The 19,186-nt window shown below is 38.8% G+C and overlaps 1 protein-coding gene and 1 long non-coding RNA gene across 3 annotated transcripts in view; both read left to right on the forward strand.

Annotated features, from left to right (window-relative positions):
- MAN1A1 (mannosidase alpha class 1A member 1) overlaps nucleotides 1-6,995 on the forward strand; it is a 179,589-nt gene extending 172,594 nt beyond the window's left edge. For both annotated transcript variants that reach the window (XM_060030030.1, XM_060030031.1), the window contains exons 11-12: nucleotides 3,850-3,965; nucleotides 4,367-6,995. In XM_060030030.1, coding sequence (XP_059886013.1) covers nucleotides 3,850-3,965; nucleotides 4,367-4,493 — 243 coding nt within the window. In that variant the 3' untranslated portion in view covers nucleotides 4,494-6,995. The remainder of the gene's footprint in view (nucleotides 1-3,849; nucleotides 3,966-4,366) is intronic.
- Nucleotides 6,996-9,403: 2,408 nt separating this feature from the next.
- On the forward strand, nucleotides 9,404-18,608 carry LOC132436952 (uncharacterized). The gene is made up of 3 exons (XR_009521936.1): nucleotides 9,404-9,744; nucleotides 12,894-13,129; nucleotides 16,834-18,608. It is a non-coding gene; the product is annotated as an uncharacterized lncRNA (long non-coding RNA).
- The last annotated feature ends 578 nt before the right edge of the window (nucleotides 18,609-19,186 follow it).

Consider the following 19,186-nt stretch of genomic DNA (forward strand, 5'->3'; position numbering starts at 1 on the left):
CTGAACTTGTCTCTCCCACCTCAGAGGCTCAGGCCTGATCCCCAGCCAGAGCACCAAGACCCTGTTAGCCACATGGCTCAGAAGAAAGGGAGGGAAAAAAAGAAAGAAAATAATAGTAATAAATTAAATTAAATAATTAAAATGTTTTTTTAATTATTAAAATAAAAAAATTAAGTAAAAAAAAAAGAGCAACCAAACCAATAAATCCACCAATGATAAGAAGCACTAAAAACTATACTAAGATAAACATAAAAATCAGAAACAAGTCAGTCGCACACAGCAAACCCCAAGTCTACAGTTGCTCCCAAAGTCCACCACCTCAATTTTGGGTTCATTCGTTGTGTGTTCGGGCATTCCACAGATGCAGGGTACATCAAGTTGATTGTGGAGCTTTAATCCACTGCTCCTGAGGCTGCTGGGAGAGATTTCCCTTTCTCTTCTTTGTTCGCACAGCTCCCGGGGCTCAGCTTTGGATTTGGCCCCGCCTCTGCGTGTAGGTCGCTGGAGGGCGTCTGTTCTTCACTCAGACAGGACGGGGTTAAAGCAGCAGCTGATTCGGGGCTCTGGCTCACTCAGACCCGGGGGGAGGAGGAGTACGGAATGTGGGGCGAGCCTGCAGTGTCAGAGGCCGACATGACGTTGCAACAGCCTGAGGCGCACAGTGTGTTCTCCCAGGGAAGTTGTCCCTGGATCACGGGACCCTGACAGGGGCGGGCTGCACAGGCTCCTGGGAAGGGAGGTGTGGATAGTGACCTGTGCTCGCACACAGGCTTCTTGGTGGCCTCAGCAGCCGCATTAGCGTTTAAGCCCATCTCTGGTGTCCGAGTTGATAGCTGCGGCTCATGCCTGTCTCTGGAGCTTGTTTAGGCAGTGCTCTGCTGCCTTCTGTGGACAGACAGGGAAGGAATCCCCTCTCGTCACGCACCCCAAAACAATGGTCTCTTGCCTCTGGCAGATCCAGACTTTTTCCCGGACTCCCTCCTGGCTAGCTGTGGCGCACTAGCCCCCTTCAGGCTGCGTTCACGCAGCCAACCCCAGTCCTCTCCCTGGGATCTGACCTCCGAAGTCTGAGCCTCAGCTCCCAGCCCCCGCCACCCTGGCAGGTGAGCAGACAAGCCTCTCGGGCTGGTAAGTGCTGGTCAGCACTGATCCTCTGTGCAGGAATCTCTCCGCTTTGCCCTCTGCACCCCTATTGCTGCTCTCTCCTCCGTGGCTCCAAAGCTTCCACCCAGCCAACCCCTGTCTCCACCTGCGAAGGGGCTTCCTAGTGTGTGGAAACCGTTCCTCCTTCACAGCTCCCTCGCAGAGGTGCAGGTCCCATCCCTATTCTTTTGTCTCTGTTTTTTCTTTTTTCTTTTGCCCTACCCAGGTACGTGGGGAGTTTCTTGACTTTTGGGAGGTCTGAGGTCTTCTGCCAGCGTTCAGTGGGTGTTCTGTAGGAGTTGTTCCATGTGTAGATATATCTTTGATGTGTTTGTGGGGAGGAAGGTGATCTCCACATCTTACTCCTCTGCCATCTTCTGGACTAGTCTTGAGTTTTTTTCTCAGGACAACCTCATGTTGAGAAAAGGCATGCTTCCTGGGTCCAGGAAACTGAGGCCGCAGCTAGGGAGTCTGGAGCTGGGATTCGGCCCCCACCTCTAAAACGTTAGATTGTCTTCTTGACTACTCTGGTTCACCACATCAGGATTGGGGGAGAAAAAGAATGAGTGGAGGTGATCTGAAAAGATGAAAAACGTTTGGGCAGCGCCTACCCCCAAAACAACTCTTTTTTCTATAATAAAAGAAGGAGCTTATAGAAATTTCTACAGGAGGGAGGGTTAGCTGTTATCATGCCTGGCCCTCTCTTTAGCTTATTTCTTTATTACCAAAAAACTTCAAGGGGCAAACCAAGAAAAACATCTGTGGATAAAATCTCTTTATTAAGGAGATGTCTAGAAATAGGATTTCATTATGTTCAGTAATAACAAATTTACCCATTTCTTCTAAATCTTCGGGTTTTTTTCCTTTTTTATAAATAAGTTTTGGCCTACTCCATGTATCTGGTATATGACTTTTTATCAAAAAGAACTGTTATCAAAAAAGAAGGAAGGAAAAATATAATAGGACCTGAAAGTTCCTTTCTTCAGGCTTTTCCCCCACTTAGCTCTTTGTCTGAAACTAAGAATTTAATCGAAGATTTTTTTTAAGTTAATTGTTCTTATATTCCCCGGGGCTTTTAAACAGTACCAAACCAGGAGATGGGTGTTTTTTATTCACATAGCCTGCCAGTTAGATTTTCTTTCGCCTGGTAATTAAATGCTTCTCCTCTGGGCCGCATGCTCTCTCCCTTCTGCCCTCCAGCCCCAGGGTGCAGGATCAATATCCTCATTATCAGTGTCTGCAGATGGAAGCTGAGCTCTCAGCACCACATTCCTGCTCCCTGCCTTTGCCTCATCCGTCCCACGTTTTCTGGGCTCCACATGCTTAGAGCCGTGCTTTCCTCCAAAACCCTTTTCTAGCCAATGAAGATTTTTCTCAACTAACATGGCAGGACCTATGCCATATCTTGGTAGTTGAGCTAAATGGGAGGAAAATATGATGTAATTATGCACATAAAAAAAGAGGAACAGGGTTGTGATCTGTAAAAGAAAACTGAAAAATAAATGAATAATGACTTGAGAACCTAAGAGTAACATTTTTTTCATGTTTCCTATGTTTTCTTTATCTCATTAAAAACTTTAAGGGGCTTAGGCTTACACTTACTTTATTATTTTTGTCCACATTCTATGAATTAGAACCAGATTTCCAGTGACAGTTTGTATACAGTGGAAATCTTTATTTGACCTTTTAGCTATTAGAATTAATAGGATGTGGTGAATAGAAAATAACTTTCCTGGAGATGACTATGCCTGGTAACCAGCAAAGCAAACCAATGTAATTTCCAAATACAAAGAGCAGTCAGGTTAGCAGCAGCTGACAGAATGGAAGGCAAGTTATTTTAGGTGTTACCTAAATTTTCGTTCCCACCCTGCCCAACCCATGTCTCTTCCCATCTCTGACTGTAGTACTCATTGTAGTCAGGCAGCTGTAGAAATGTAGGCTCATTTCTCTCCTCGTAGTTATCAGTGGTTTCATCCCATCTTTCTTCCATCTCAGACTAAAGAAAAGAAAGATGTATTTCAGAAATGGATACCAGCCATGTTTTTTTCACTGCTTTCCATTTTCTCTTTTATATCTGTCAGTCACCAATATCACTCAGTACTCCAGTCAATTTTTTAAAAATAAGATATTCTGATGATAGTAGCAGCTGTTTTGGTTCCAGTGCACTTTCTCAACCAGCGGTTTAGAATCCCGGTTGACATGAACAATCTCTCTAGACCAGGGTTCAGCAAACTTTTTCTGAAAGGGCCAGAGAGAATTGGGCTTGGGGGCCCTCTGCATTTACTCAACTCTGCCATTGTAGTGAAAAAACAGCCACAGACAATATGTAAACAAGTGAGTGTGGCTGTGGTTCAATAATACCTTACTTACAAAAACAAAAAGCAGGCTGGATACAGCTTGTGGTCTGTAGTTGGTGCATCCTGCTCTAGACCATAAAAAGAAATGGTAAAAATCACTGAAATTCCAGAACTAAATGTAGAAGTGTTTCCAATTAGATGAGATATACCGTCCATATGTCCTTTAACTTTCCATACTTTATTTGCATTTACATGTTAAGGTTTTTTAAATTTTCACCTGAAACTATTGCAATCTATCATTCCATTTGAATCCTTATTTTAGTTAAATGTGACAATCTAATGGTAAAAATTTGTGACAGTCAGTTTACTGGAATGTGACCATTTTTTTTCCCTCCTCATTGTGATTTAGGCTTTGGAGAAACACTGCAGAGTGAAAGGAGGCTATTCAGGCCTCAGGGATGTTTACTTCCACAAGGAGAGCTATGATGATGTGCAGCAGAGTTTCTTCCTGGCAGAAACACTAAAGTAAGTAAAAATTATTCTGGTTGTATGTGACTAAGATACCTGAAGAGATCTTCTTTCTAGTTGTGTTTATCATGAACACATTCAAATAACATCAAGCATGACTGCTTCCGAATGCCATTCTACGTGCACGGCAGTAATTGCAGGTGTGTTTTCATCATCATGTAAGTTCGACAACTTGGGACTGCTTTGTATGGTTCTCGTACACGGGGACCAAAGCACAGAGCAGCTTCTTTCTTCGGCATTAATGAGTATACCCCTTAAGGTTTTGCTATACTTGACGGTTGTCCGTGATTCTCCCATAAGATGAATGGAGACATTGATGTGTTTTTTTTCTGTCTCTTTGTGGTTTCACTGGCTGACAGGGTCTCTCAGGCCTCACATACCCATGTTTCTCTCTCCAGATATTTGTACTTAATATTTTCTGATGACGATCTACTTCCACTGGAACACTGGATCTTCAATACCGAGGCACATCTTCTCCCTGTACTCTCTAGGAATATAAAGAAAGTTGAAGTCAATGAGAAATAAAAAGACATTTTATATTTTACTCTCCTCCATTCCCTTCACTGCATACCTTAATAATTCCTTTTCTGGTGATCAGGCATATGATGAATTTTTATTAATAGGTCTGTGATTATTCTAAGTTTTAAAATTGTTTTGCAGTCTTTTATGTTTATTATCATAGGCATAGATGGACCTAAATTCCTTATTGTAGCCTTTATTATTCATTCAGTGAATCACATGGTTTTTTGTTTGTTTGTTTGTTTTAAGTAATCTTTTATCTGGAGTTCAGGAAGGTGTAGTATCATTTTTATTAAACTAAATAGAATGGTATACCAATGACCTCTTAATTACAATTTTGATTTGACTGCAAAACTTTTTCCTCCTCTATGAGGAGATGGTGTCTGCTGTAAGCTGTAATGTTTTGCCATGTTGCAAAAAGCCATAATAATAAATTAAATAATAAAAAAGCTTTTTCCTTTTCAATTTCGTGTTAATCTGGTTTGTCTATCCACCAGAGACAGATCTTATAACTGTGACAAGCCTCCTTATGCAGGTCTATCATTATTTGATAGAGTGTCTTCTAAAATACTTTACTCACATTTTAATTCAAATTAGAATGTCATCCCAGAAGCATCATCTCCTCTTGACCTCATTTCATTGGATCCATGGTATATTTTTGTTGGTCACTTATATTAGTGTTTCCTAATTTGGGAATTAGTTCTCAAGGTTTACTTTAAATGCCCTGTGTCATCTCTGGATCATGTACTGGTTAATTTCTTCCATTCTCTACCACACAGAGAAGTGAGCTTTCCAGTTTTTCAGAGCTCTGCTGTTAACCGAATTATATTTTTTAAAGGGAAATTGTATAACTTTTAGTGTGTTAGCTTTTATCTGAATATATGAAGAAATTGGGGCTCTCTCTGAAGAGAGGGTGAGTATTTCATATGTTTTTTTGTTTGCATTTCATCTTTAATTCTTTTTTCTCGAAAAAAAGAAACCATTACATTTCGTTCAGATTTTTCAGATTTGAGAAGAGCCCTTTCTCAAATGTAGTAAATTATTTCATTTCAGTTTATGAAAGCAGGATTTAACTCTGAATTTTTGCCAGTGTATCTATTCATGGTCAATTGAGGAAAATCTAATAAACTTTTAGGTCAAATTAGGATGTAGTGTATTTTGTCTGGTTAAATTCAACATAGCGATTTCCACTTAGAAGTAATATATAGGAATGGACACTCCCAATCCCCTACAATCCTATAGCAGTTCAAAATAATTATGATTACATGACTCTTCAAAGCCTTTTTTGAGATATGAATGGTTTTCCCAAAAATAGATCTGGTGACACCTTGTGTTTTCTTACCATATTTGTTCATATTTTATATATATTCCCATGAAAGGGCTAATATGATGATGCATATACTGAGGTACAAAGATTTTGACCACCTGCATTTTCAACCACAGTGGTCAAATAGATCAGTGCAACCCCATGGATTAGGCTGAAGCACGTGAAATTGAGGCATTTCTAGTTTAAAGATTGTTCAGTATCAGCAATTCCATGTGATTCAACCTAATATTTTTTAAGACAGTTATTTTCTTAGATCTCAATAGACTTAGTCCACCTTGTGTGACCTGCCCTTTTTTTCAATATTATTCATTCAAACAATAAATCAATAAAATTAGTAAGTGAAAAAAAGATCCCTTAGTACGTCATGATTGCTCTTCCCAGGACTTAAAGGCAAAATATAGAAGATTCTTGTTAAAATTGGGCCCTATGTATTTAGATTATAATTTTCACATGAATGTCCTTGGACTAGCAATTTAAATTAATTTATTTTCTTTGCTTTTCAATCTGATTTGAAAGAGCACAAGCTGATAGGTATTTCTGCAGCAGATAGGATATTAAAATCAAGTTGTATGTACGCACTGCACTATGACGTACCTTTTGTATTCTGGAATAAATAGGCAAGAAGATTGTACTGCGTGTTGCTCGGCCGGTGGCAAGAACAAAGGTATTTCAATTCTAGAACTTGGATATTTTAACAAAACCCAGAACACCAAAAATGTATACAAGATAAGAGATTAATATTATGGTGATGTTATTTAATTAAAGTTATATTTTGCACTAATTATTTTAAACAACTGAAGTCCTTAGGTAAATGCTGTCTTTCATTCATTTTCAGCAAAAACTGTGCAATTAAGTTTACATATGTTTTCACATCCCAAAAGGTGAATAATTAAAATAGTACTTAATTTTGTGTTTCTGCATTTGTTTGGGATACGTCGTGCAATTAATATTACACATATAAGTTGTGTGGCAGTTTACAGAACTCAGTGATGTTTGTCATGATGCCTTCATATGTACTACCAGTTCTTTCCATTGATTGTTTTTGATTTGTACTTAAATCCATTCTGTCATTTCCAACTTTATATAAATCTCTAATGTTATGGGAAATGATAGATCGACACATAATTTTTAAAAACTATATTTGTAAAATTTCTCTATTGTAAATAAAGCCTTTTAATATATCTCGTCATTTGTTTTTTGGGTTTTCTCTCCTTTTAAGGAAGCTTCTGAATATGTTGGGATGACTGTGTACAGTTGCAAATGGAAATATTAGATCCTAACAGTGATTCCGTACCACACCCGGAGAATTGTGATGAGGAAATATTTCCCATTAAAAACTTTAAATTGCGAATAATGTTGCATAACCATCTTATTTAATCAAACAGTTTTATTAAGAATCTAACATATGGTGAACACCAGGGCGGGTAGGGTAGAGGCAGGGAGTTGGCGTTAGAAATAACATAAAGAGTATGGTCCTTGCTCTTAAGTTTACAGTCCAGTTGAGGAGATCAAACTCCCCCACCACCACCACTGCTGAAAGAAAACAAAACAAAACAGATTCTACCTTATATTCATAGGCTTTGCTACAGCTATTTGCAAATGTCTTAAAAGCAGTACATTTTTTAAAAATATTAAGTACCAGTATTACATAACATGCTGTTGTTTTAAATAAATAATCATAAGAATGGGTAATTTTTTTATTGCTACCTATAGTAATTTTAGGGAAATATAGAGTAAATTAGTATTTATGACTGGAATCAACCCTCAACCAACAGATTTTTTTTTACTCCATTTATATCATTAAGGTACCATGTATGGCCTTGTGTAAAATGCACACCAAAAAAATTAAGTCGTGATTTCTTTAATACTGAGTTTTTTCCAGTGTTTCTGTTTGAATAACCTACTATTGTTTTCTGTAACTTAATCTCACAGTCCCTATATCATATAAAAAAAACTATTTCAATAGCATGAAGCAAAGAAATTGGTTTCTCACTTAACGTAGAGTTAGTCAAATGGGAACCTTCTGAATTCAATTATTTGTAACACAAATGACGTGGGTTGTGTTTACTCTGTTGGTGACAGGATTATTTAAAAAGATTCTAAGCATGATTTTTATTCATACTAATTGTCAACCATCCACACCGTGATGGCAACTTGGCAATCAATACATCTAATTTCTGATAATTATATGTAGACAGTTGCATAAAGTTTTAGGAAAACAACATAGATCTTTTTTAATTTAAGCACAGAGTTCCTTATCTAATTGACCTTCTAGCTCCTTAGGTTGGGGCTGAGGGGAAATCTTATTTCATCTTTTTAACTGATTTAATGACCCAAAGACTGATCTTTGTTTTTTCCTGGCTCATTCCGTCTACATTGGCCAACACATGAGTCATAATCTTTACAAAATATTTGCCAGGCATCAGATATACATATAAACTATTAGAACTACATAGGAGTCTAGACAGCATTTAGTCCAACTCTCTTATTTTAAATATGAGGAAACTGGGAAATTTTCCCAAGGTCAGGAACTCTTTTCTGTCCTGGCTCTGTGCTACCAGACACAGGGATTTGGTAAGATTTATGCTCATAGGAAGGAACAATATAGGAGAGCATATGTTATATCCAACCAGCCACTCCAACATAAAGGTGTCAACTCAGAGTTCACCCTTGGAAATTGGTCTAAGGCTGTATTTCTCAAGGTGTGGGCTACAGTTCACCTGTATCAGAACCTCTTGTAGGTCTTGTTAAAATGCAGATTCCAGAGCATTACCCTAAATTGAGCAAATCAAAATTGGGGGGTGGCCTGGAATATCCATGTTTAATGAGCTCTTTCTGTTATTCCTAAGCATACTAAAGTCGAGAGGTGGAAGTCCTGAGATAGCAGAAGAAATCGTGAATTAATTAGCAAGTCATGACAAGCATATGTACCTTTTTCTGAATTTTTATTTCTACTTCAAGGTTTAAGCACAACAACAACTTGAAACATAATTTGGAAAACGTAGATTCATCCTTTCACAAAAGCATTTCTGAACACTAAGCCGTACACCTAAATCTTTAAGAAACAGATTTACATTGGATTTTTAAACAACTCTTTTCTTATTGAGGTAATCTTAAAAGTATTAACTTCAATCACTCCTTTGTTTCATTTGCTTTCTTCTCCCAAAAGCTGCTTTTAAAGTCGGTTCTTAAATTGTTTCTTCTTGTTGAATTTTAACATGACTGTCACTTGCACAGACTACACAGAATTCCTAGTTTGGCCACGTGCCATGTAAATATATAAGATGTTCTTGCAAAGGACCTTCATTTCCACCCACACCCACCTACGCTCCCCCCCATGCCGCGTTTTTACATTCATTGCGATGCTAATCGCCAAAGATTTTTTGACTTATGATCACTTTGAATCTCCTTAAGACATGCCGTTACTTACTAATAAATTAATGTAATTTTGTGTTACAGATCCATTTGATTCCCCAGCAAATGCAAATTACCATGAAAGCTTAGAGAACAGTCATAGATGCATAGCAACTTTTCCGCATCCTGGGATATTTTGGCCTTAGGCTATGAACACATATTAATTCATAATTCTGCAAAAAGGGCCATAAAATGTACTGATTTTCAAATAGCATTTTCCAGAAAATGACTAACACCTGAGAGCTCTTTGTTTTGTTTTTCTTATTTTGTTCTGTTTTTTAACTCTTTCAGGAGAAATAAGTGATGATTCTCATTCACAGAATCTTTAAGAACTTTGTTCCTGACTTTCAATTTTTATAGTTGTTGGTGGAAAGTAGAAACACATAGCTTTGAATCACTGCTTAGCACCAGGACGGGAGGTCACCATAGCAACTTCTTAAGGCAAGCACAGTGCTATTGGTCCCATTTCATGGACGTGGCAGCTTTGGCTTCTTGGGACCCAAGGCCTCTATTTTGGTAAGTGACAGAAGAGAAGCAGACTAAGTCTCTTCCTTCTTTGTGCAAAACCTCATCACCACCCTGCTAGTCAATACAATACTTTAACCTCACTAGTTAAATAAATCCTAAGTAAATTTCACTGCTATTCACACTGCTATCTGATATTTCCAGATTTATAACTTTGTGACTTAATGTAGTCTTAGCGAGGAGCTGCAAAATTTTATATGTTTTAAATGCCACCATTAAAATAAAATCCCTCTAGTCTTTTTTCTCTATATGATGCAGTAGAGAAGGGGTAGAAAGTAGGTACAGTTGGGCCAATGGGAAGCAGACTTCACTGAGAAGACAACTGAGTTCCAAACGTGGCTCTATTATTAACTTCCCGCATGATTTGGAACAAGCCCTTGAAGTCCTTACGTCTCAGTTTCCTTATCTGTAAAATGAGAGGAGTGGTCAGCCCAGGTGGAGCAGCTAGGCTATCCCTTCAGTGTTGTCTGTTGTGGATGCTGGAGCAGGAAACAGCAGTACACAAGCCAGCAATGTTCCATCCATGGACTAGAGGCCACCACGCCCAGATTACAAGACATCAAAACCTTCATTTTCTCATCTGTAAAATGGGAATAATAACACCTACATCGTGAGAACTAAAATAGCTAATATATGTACATGTTCTTAGCTCTGTACCTGGCAGGATTATGCCTTCAATCCCTGAATCCCAGCTCCTGTTTCTAGCTCTGTAAGAAAGAGCTAGAAAGAATCATCTCTCTACCTTGGGAAGCCTCCAGCTTGTTTTGTTATGAGAACACATTTGCTGTTATCTTGCTTGCCATTTCCAAATACCCTAGGCTTTTTTGGATACTGTCCTTCAATCAGACTGCTTCAAACACATATTATTGCTCATCTTCCAAGGTCAGAGTTTAGCTCTTATTTTCTGACATGAGAACAGAAATATCCAGTTCTTTCTTCACACTAGTATGATGCAGTAATTGAAGACTTTTCCACATATTTTTTTATTGAAGAACAAGAGGTTTTCTTTTAACATTTGTAGAAGAAAAGAAATAGGGTTCAACCCACCTGATTGCTGCTCTGGTAAGAGCATTATTATCAGTTGTGTCACTGGTATATTCAAATAATCCCAGGAAAATAAAACCATGACTGCAAGTTAAGAACTGCTTTTAAAATTGAAGTATAGTTTTGTTTTCATCCCAGAGTAGCTTTGGAAACCAACAAATTCAATGTTATGAACTAGGAAAGATTGATGAAATAACTTCTGAGGGGGCCAGTATTGCTTCCAAAATCAGCTTACATGTTTGAAAAGCACTTACAGTGACTTAAAATAATCATATCCAAAGAAGAATGCATAAAGTGGTTTTGATGGAGAGTCCCCTCACCTGTCCCCATCCTCCAAAACAAACAAACAAACCCTTTGTTTCCACAGCAGTGGAGACACGCATTAGGTGAGAGTGACACTTGCCTTTTCTTCTGGTACTTCCCACCCCCTACCCCGCCCCCACTCCCGTCCCCAGTGACAGAAGACTGTTCACTCCTGAAGAGGGGCTTGCAGTTCTGCCCCAGATTCTGCCTGACAAAGTCACACAGTTCCCGTCCCTCCCGCAGCCACACCCTTGCTGACTTTCACTTTTCTGGACTCTACCTGAAATAGCCCTCCCTGTCTGTCTGCTACTCTTCTTGAAAAATGTCTACTCTTCCTTCAAGTCTCAGTTTACATGTTTGTGACCTGTCTGCCTCTCTCTTCCCCCAATTTGTTCTTGCTTCTTCTGACTCTCCAAAGGACTTTATGCAAACTCCTATTCACATGCATCACACTCCAGTGTCATTATTTGTTTACTCATTCATTCATTCCACAAATGTTTATTAAGCACCCAGAGTATATCAGACACTGTCCTAGGTCCTAGGGATTGAGCAGAGAGCAAGTTACACTTGCTTCTCATCTGCACAGAGCTAAAGACTAGAAAAAGGGCAAATATGCAAAAATACATAAAATTTTAAAAGGAAGGTGCCATGGCTTATTAATTAATATAAATATAAGACAATATGGCATCTGGCATATATTTGTGTTCAGTCTGGTTGCACCCATCCTGCACTGGGAGGCACTCAGAGAGCATTTGGTAAAGAGTGAACAAAGTGTTAAGAGTGAAGAAAAAGTCTCAAACTTCTTCAAAAAAATATAAACAGAATTTTCATCTTAAGTTTGACTGCAACAGAATACAGCCTCTGCTAGGCCTACTAACTCAAAGTGGTACTTCTATCTGCAAAACTGAATGCAGATTCTACCTTTAGTGGGTAATCTAGTGTTTACCTTAACTGTGAGATACCTAATTATAAGCTGTCATTAGAAAATTTTATTCACTGTACTTGCAAAAGCAAACTCACCAAAAATAGGACAATTTTCTTATCTTTTAGTATATTCAAAATGTATCAGTTGTCTCAGGGAAAACCCACAGGAGTCCAAGCTGTATTCCTGTATTTTAACTGCTTCTGGACTACACACCGCTGGTAAGGTCAACAGACACACCAGAGACTCTCTTGCCATTAGGGTTAGCTTGTTTTTTTATTTTGTTTTGGGGGGATGAGGGGTTCTTTGTTCATTTGAGCCATCATAGATAAAGGCTGCTCACACATCTGAGACTGGCTTCTTCTGGTCTATGAAACACACGAGGGGCACTGTCAGTGATGTAAAGGAGAAAGGACTCCTCTGTAGTTACTGCAGCCTTTTTGTAATCCTCTCTAGTAACAGGACCAAGGATTTTAGGACTCAAGCAAATCCATTAATAATTACCTTGTAATTTTCTTCCTAATAAGTTCAGCTTCCTTTTCCCAAGCTGCCCTTTCTTCAACCATTCTAGTGGTGACAAAAATGACTGATGAGGATTTTCACTCTCATCCACCTTATCTTCTTGTCTCTGACTTCTAGTGGAAGTGCTAATATAAATGAGCAAATAACAGAGAGGGAGAAAAACAAGGGCTCTCAGAGAGATTAATCGGTCCCTGAAAATCTGAAAGTGACTTCTGTCATTTACAAGTCGATATATAGGATTTCTTTAAACACTACATAAAAACCATATAATATGTCAAAACCATGATTAAAAGGTAAATAAAAATATGAATTTTCACAATCCACAATAAATCTTGGATTTATTTTTCAGTTTAAAAAAAGGTATACAAGGCTTCCCTGGTGGCACAGTGGTTGAGAGTCTGCTTGCCGATGCAGAGGACGCGGGTTCGTGCCCCGATCCGGGAGGATCCCATATCCCGCGGAGCGGCTGGACCCGTGAGCCATGGCCGCTGAGCCTGCGCGTCCGGAGCCCGTGCTCCGCAACGGGAGAGGCCACAACACTGAAAGGCCCGCGTACCGCAAAAAAAAAGAAAAAAAAAAAAAAAGGTATACAATAGATGGTTTTCTTCTTTCCCTCTCCTCATATAATGATGATTGCATTAGGGAGAAGTTTCAACATTTCCACATTGTGTATCTGGGCTTTTAACCTCTCCCAAAGATCAGATAAAGGCTGCCAAACCAAAAAGCATTCTTGGCTCATGTACGCAGCTCATTCTTTAAATAGGAGATTCAGCATGTCCGAGCAAGAGCAAAGGCTTCTCCAGGGTCTTTATCTATTGATTAAAACTGTACAGGCTATTCTGCTTAAAATGAGTCTTGAATACTCTCTAAAATAAATGTGTTATTCTATTTTGGAGTAAAAGGTGTAAAGGGAAAAATGAGACATACATATACCCCCCGACCCTGCAAAAATATGCTATATTACATTTTTTTTGCCCATGATATTTCTATGAAAAGCTAGAAGCAAGAAAAAAAAATCTATTTGGAAACAAGATTGTAGTTTATCTCCTGAGAGGGAAATTCAAGACCAAGTGCCAATTACTACTCCACTGGGCAGAGGTTACTTGGCAGCTCCCCAATACATATTAGGAACTGCCCTGAGACCTTTATTTAAACTATCGATATGCCCACGTCTCAAAGGAAGTTGGAGAAACCTTTTTTCTGTGATTCTAATGGTTATGATACCAAGATTCCTAGATTCACAGGAGCAGGCATCACACTGTGAACAGATTTGTCTAAATTGAGAATTCCTCCAGTTTCTTTTTTGGTCATTAGCTTTGTGATTATTACGAGTGGTATATCAGCCAGGGAAACAGAAACCACTCCGTCTCAGAAAGAAGAAATTTAACACAAAGAATTAGTTACATCGGTGATAGAAGAGCTGAGACGCCAAACAGTGGATGGTGAATTCTGATGGAAATTCAGCAATTAGCAACTGCAGTATGCCACTCTCTGGGGCAGAAGCGGGAGAGACACAAGGTGGAGGTGATGTTACCAGAGAGCAGAAGTGATCAGAGCATGAGCTAGATCAGCAGTGGAGGACTCACGGCAGAAACTGAGACCACAGAGGGAAGGAATAGTCCAAGAGGAGCTAGAATCATGAAGGTGATACAGCAACTGCTAGAGACACCACTAGAAGCACAATGAATATGAGAAATACACTGGCTTCTTCCTTTCCCCTACCTTACAGTCTTTTACCAATGCTTCCATTGGTCAAGACTACCAGGAAAACAGAGCAAAGAAGTCTGGGAAATGTAGTTCCCTGAGATGCAGAGCCAAGCTGAGGAAGTTCAGGGAATAGATATGAGAGCAAATAGGTAAATGTCACAAAGGTAGCTATAGCTAGACTCACCATTTGGAACCTCTGCTTAGCTTGAGAGGTCTTCATTGAAAAAACAAGCCTCAAGGCTACCAGCTGCTAGAAACTAGCAGATTGAGAACCTTGACTGCAAGGATCCATGCGTCCTCCCTGAGCTGCAGAGCAAAAACGTTGAACATATTTTTGAGTCTTCATATCTCCGTGATGAACTTGCTGGTGAGAAGCCACATTTGCCCATCTGTGAAAGATCCAAAAAGTTTAACAGATGCTTTCAGTCAAAGAATAGACTTCAGAGAAGGAAATCAATGAGTCCATGAAGCACTTGTTCTCAGAGAATAGGACAGATAAGCCTAAAATAAAACCTAAAGAAGGTATGGCCATCAAAATGATCGTTTTAGATGTCAGCGATTAACCTTTGGTCACCCTGCTTTGGATCACAATTGATCTTAACTCCAAATTTTCACATGACTGGTAGTAGCACTTTTCTAAGTCTTTATCTGCCAACCCAAATACATCAGCCTAGTTTTATACCCCACTTAGTGGAACTAAAAATGATGAAAGCTAAATGGTCTTCCGAGAGAGAGCTTAGATTTAAAAAAAAAAAAAAAACACTGACTCTATTAGTTTAATAATACTCATCAGCATAGAATCCTGATTTTTTTTTAAAAATTACTTAAAGACATTTTGGAGTAGTTTTCTCTGCATTGTTCACTGGGTTTAGATAGAAATGCCTACCCTTCTAAGCCCAGTTCAAATGTCACCCATGAACCTCTCCCAGTCTTCCTCCTTTTTGCTGTGTTAGCATCTTGGATAAGCCTAAATGGGTGTACTTATTACATTATATTGCAATTATTTGTTGCCAGTCTCTCTCTGTCTGCTAGTGATTTAGACCAAGACAACCTATCAAAAGCAATTTAACTTCATAAATTGGACAAATATAAGGCCGGTCAGCACTATAGTTTGGTCCAAAATTAATATCCTCAGTCACTGTTGCCGAGTTTGATCACTTTGTTATAGAATAGTGTTGTTCTACAACAATTTGTGGGTCCAGAATTTAAGCATTTTTGTCAGTTATTTCAAAATTGGGAGCAGAGATTTTCTCATTTTGCTAAATTATTTTTTTCAGCTAGTTTTTGCTACTCTGTGTTATTTGTAAAAGTTGAAACAACCAAAATATCTAATTTGGGAGGTTGGTTGAAACAAATGTCTAGTACTAGGTGACAAATTGGAACAACTTTGAAGTCCAAAATTGATTGCTAGAAAACAATATTTAAGATATATTTTCCTTTTTATAGAAAATATTATAATGATGCCTATTCATCTTTGACTCTAGCTCATAGTATATAATAAGCATCTAGTAAATGAGTATGTGCTATAGACTGAATGTTTGTGCGCTCCAAATTCATATGTTGAAACCTAATTCCCAATGTGATGGTATTTGGAGGTAGAGCTTTGGGAGGTGATTAGGTCATAAGGGTGGAGCCCTCATGAATAGGGTCAGTGTCCTTATTAGAAGAGATCCCAGACCCCAGAGAGCTTCCTCATCCCTTCCACCAAGGGAGGACACAGCAATGAGACAGACATCTGTGAACCAGGAAGAGGGCCTTCATAAGACATCAAATCTGCAGCATCTTGATCTTGGACTTTCCAGCCTCCGGAACTCTCAGAAACAAATGTTTGTTGTTTATAAGCCACTCGGTCTATGGTATTCTGTTATAGCAGCCCAAAGGGACTAACAGTGTAAATGTAATTTTGTTTTTTCTCCTTGTGATATCGACAGGTGGCACCCACTCTTTCAGGTATTCAACAAATGTATATATTGAGAGATCTTTCTTTGTCAAAGATTTTGCATGAGTCCATTAGTTCATATTTGATTCTACTGACCTGAGATGCTATTTTTCAAAATGGGAAATAAACATTGTTTCTCTCAGTGTATTTCTCCAATTCCCAGCTCCCCCCATTCCCTACTCCTTCTCCCCAAATGTTAAGCAGAAGTCCATAAACCATATGCTGGAACAAAGTTATCCCTCTCAGAAGTTATCTTCCACCCCACTGTAAGAATTTCATTTAGACAGCACTCCTGAGGGCTCTCCATGTCAGAGCTGTATATTAACCACTACAGGCAAGGAGAGAAAAAAAAGAATTAGCAAGCTCATAAATTGTTCTTGAGTGGTTATCTGCTTCCACAATTACACAGGACAGTGTGATTGCAACAGGCATTCTTTTTAACTGATCCTGTCAACGTGTGGACTGGTGTCATTTCCAGTGTATAATGCAGAAGATGTGAAATCTAATTTGGTATATTAATGAACATTAGTGGTCTATAATCAGTTTATAACAAGAAATCAGTTTAAAAAACAAGCAATTGACTTGCTTAAAATGTAATTAATAAAATCACTAATTCAGGTCAGAATCAAATTGTTTTCGGCAGGACCTTTGTCGGAGTTACAGTAAGGTGCAAGCCCATCAGAGTACTATGGAGAAGTGGTTTTCTCACACAATGAAAAGGACTCCACGTACAGTAGACTCCGCAGAGTACATGTCCCACAAAGATTGGTGAGTGGGTGTGCTGTGATTTTTTAAAAAGATTTATTAGAATGAAATAAGAATAAAGAGGCAGTTTGGATTATAAGAATGTAAAGGTCATATTTTAAAGCAATTTCCATAAAAGAAAGTATTCGCTGCAACATCAACCAAAAGTTTTAGTGCTGAATTTTTAAATGGCCAATGCAAATAATAATAATAGCAACAATAATATCAACATTCTCATATTTGGCTTTTTATGACATATCTTTTCATACATTATTTCATTTATTCATTCTAATAGAGAAAATGTCACATACATATGTGTATGTGTGTAGTGTGTGTACCTGCTTCAATATAAACAGCAAATTTGGGCACATTTCTAGAGCGCACACCAAAGAACATAAACACAAGAAGCTTCTGGCATGGTGTCAGATGAGGGATTGTTGACCTAGAAGTCTATGAATGGGGCCTGTGAGTGTACAGGGTTCCTCACTGTCCGAAAAGCCTTCCGTAAGCCGAAATGGAAGAAGCAGTTACCTTAGGACACATCTTGCTAACGGATGCACAAAATAAATTGAGAGAGAGCCCAGATGCTCACAGACACAGTTCAAAGCTATGGTGCCTGGATGCTGAGATGCTGAGTGTAGTTCCTGGGGAAGGAGCTTGGTGGTGACATCGTCGCTGTTCAAGGTGTGAGCTGCCTCTATGACGGCTCACTGCAAGACACATGCTGAACACTATTTTCACTTTTTGCCTTTTTTGTAAAATCGAAAATCCTCCTTGGATTTCTTTTGGTTAGCGAAAACAAGTACTAATGTCGGTCTTTGGTAAAGTGGCATAAAGTGAACTTTCGAAAAGTGAACTTTCAAAAATCAGGGTATACCTCTATGTGCATTTTTCAGGAAGGAGGATCTAAAACTTTAACCAGACTCCCAAAGTGGGAGGAAGAGAGTCTGTAACCTGAAAAAGATTGGAAACCACTGTTGTAGCTAGATGCTACAGTTAGCAAGTTAAAAACTGTAGCTCAGTTAACCTAGGAGTTCTCCAAATGTAGGTTCATTGCACCATTTAGATCTAGAGAATTCTGCTAAACTTGCTCATTTTTCTTCTGTGATCCCAGTTAACATGGTGAAGAAGTTGAGCCTCTTTTTTATTCATTTGGCAGATTTTATTAGAATACAGAGGAAGAGATGCACATGTGAAAAAGATGTTGCTACTGTGTGTGGCACCCTGTGTATTTTCTGCTAGGCCAGGCAATCTGGGGCGGGAGGCAGACTGCGTCCTGGTGAGCTATACACTTTGGGAAGCCAAGCAGATTCTCTCAAGTCGCCAGGATGCTGGTTTTAAAAACTGTTTTATTTATTTGTTAGGTCATCAAAAAGTGACAGGCTCAATCCTGAGACACACTTCTGTTACAAAGCAACTCATGAACAGAAAATGTATATCCATTGGGAGCAAAACTAAATCACCCAGAATTAACTGAAACATTGCCACACTCGTTCCAACTACTGAGATTAGCCGCAGATATCAGCTTCTCGCAATGGGAAATCATACAGAGGTGATTTATTTTCATTAAGTCTATTTTCTAAATGCTGTTCCTGAGCACATGTATCGGTTGCCTGTATGTCATCAGCCAGGACCTGATTTGGGCTTGTGTTCTGATTTTCCTCATCATAATATTTCCCCCAATACTCTGTTTTACAGTTATATGTGCAATCGATCCCTATATAGGAATTTATGTTGAAATAGATACCACAAGCTAGGAAATGCTAAATTAATTCCATTACTCTCTTTTGTGGGGAAGAAAATGCTTGTTGTTGACCAAATACCAGCCTAACTGGCAGCTCTCTGATTGGGTTAATATGTTCCAGAATGGTGTTCCTAGTAGTTGGAGTGTTCCTTAAAACATTAATTCTGGGTCTATCCTAGAAACACTAACACAGTGAGCCAGTAAGTATGAGAATAAATACGCATGTTCCCTTTCACCAAGAATCCAAACCACGTGTAACTTTCTATTACCAAGCCACTGAGATTAGGAAGAAAATTGTCCTTAATGCCAACATAAACAAGGTCAGCTAGTAACAGGAATTAAAACAAGAAAAACAAAACAGAAACCAGAACCACAAGCATAACAAGTAAAAGGACGGGGTAAATGGAGTTCAGGGGAGAATCTGTTCTGAGGAAACAGATTATGAAATGAGCAGTGAAAGGTCTGCATCCTTCAAGCCAGTGGACCCCAATTGACCCAATTCTGCCCT

The sequence above is a fragment of the Delphinus delphis genome, chromosome 14 (assembly GCF_949987515.2).
Source record: "Delphinus delphis chromosome 14, mDelDel1.2, whole genome shotgun sequence".
Taxonomy (NCBI): domain Eukaryota; kingdom Metazoa; phylum Chordata; class Mammalia; order Artiodactyla; family Delphinidae; genus Delphinus; species Delphinus delphis.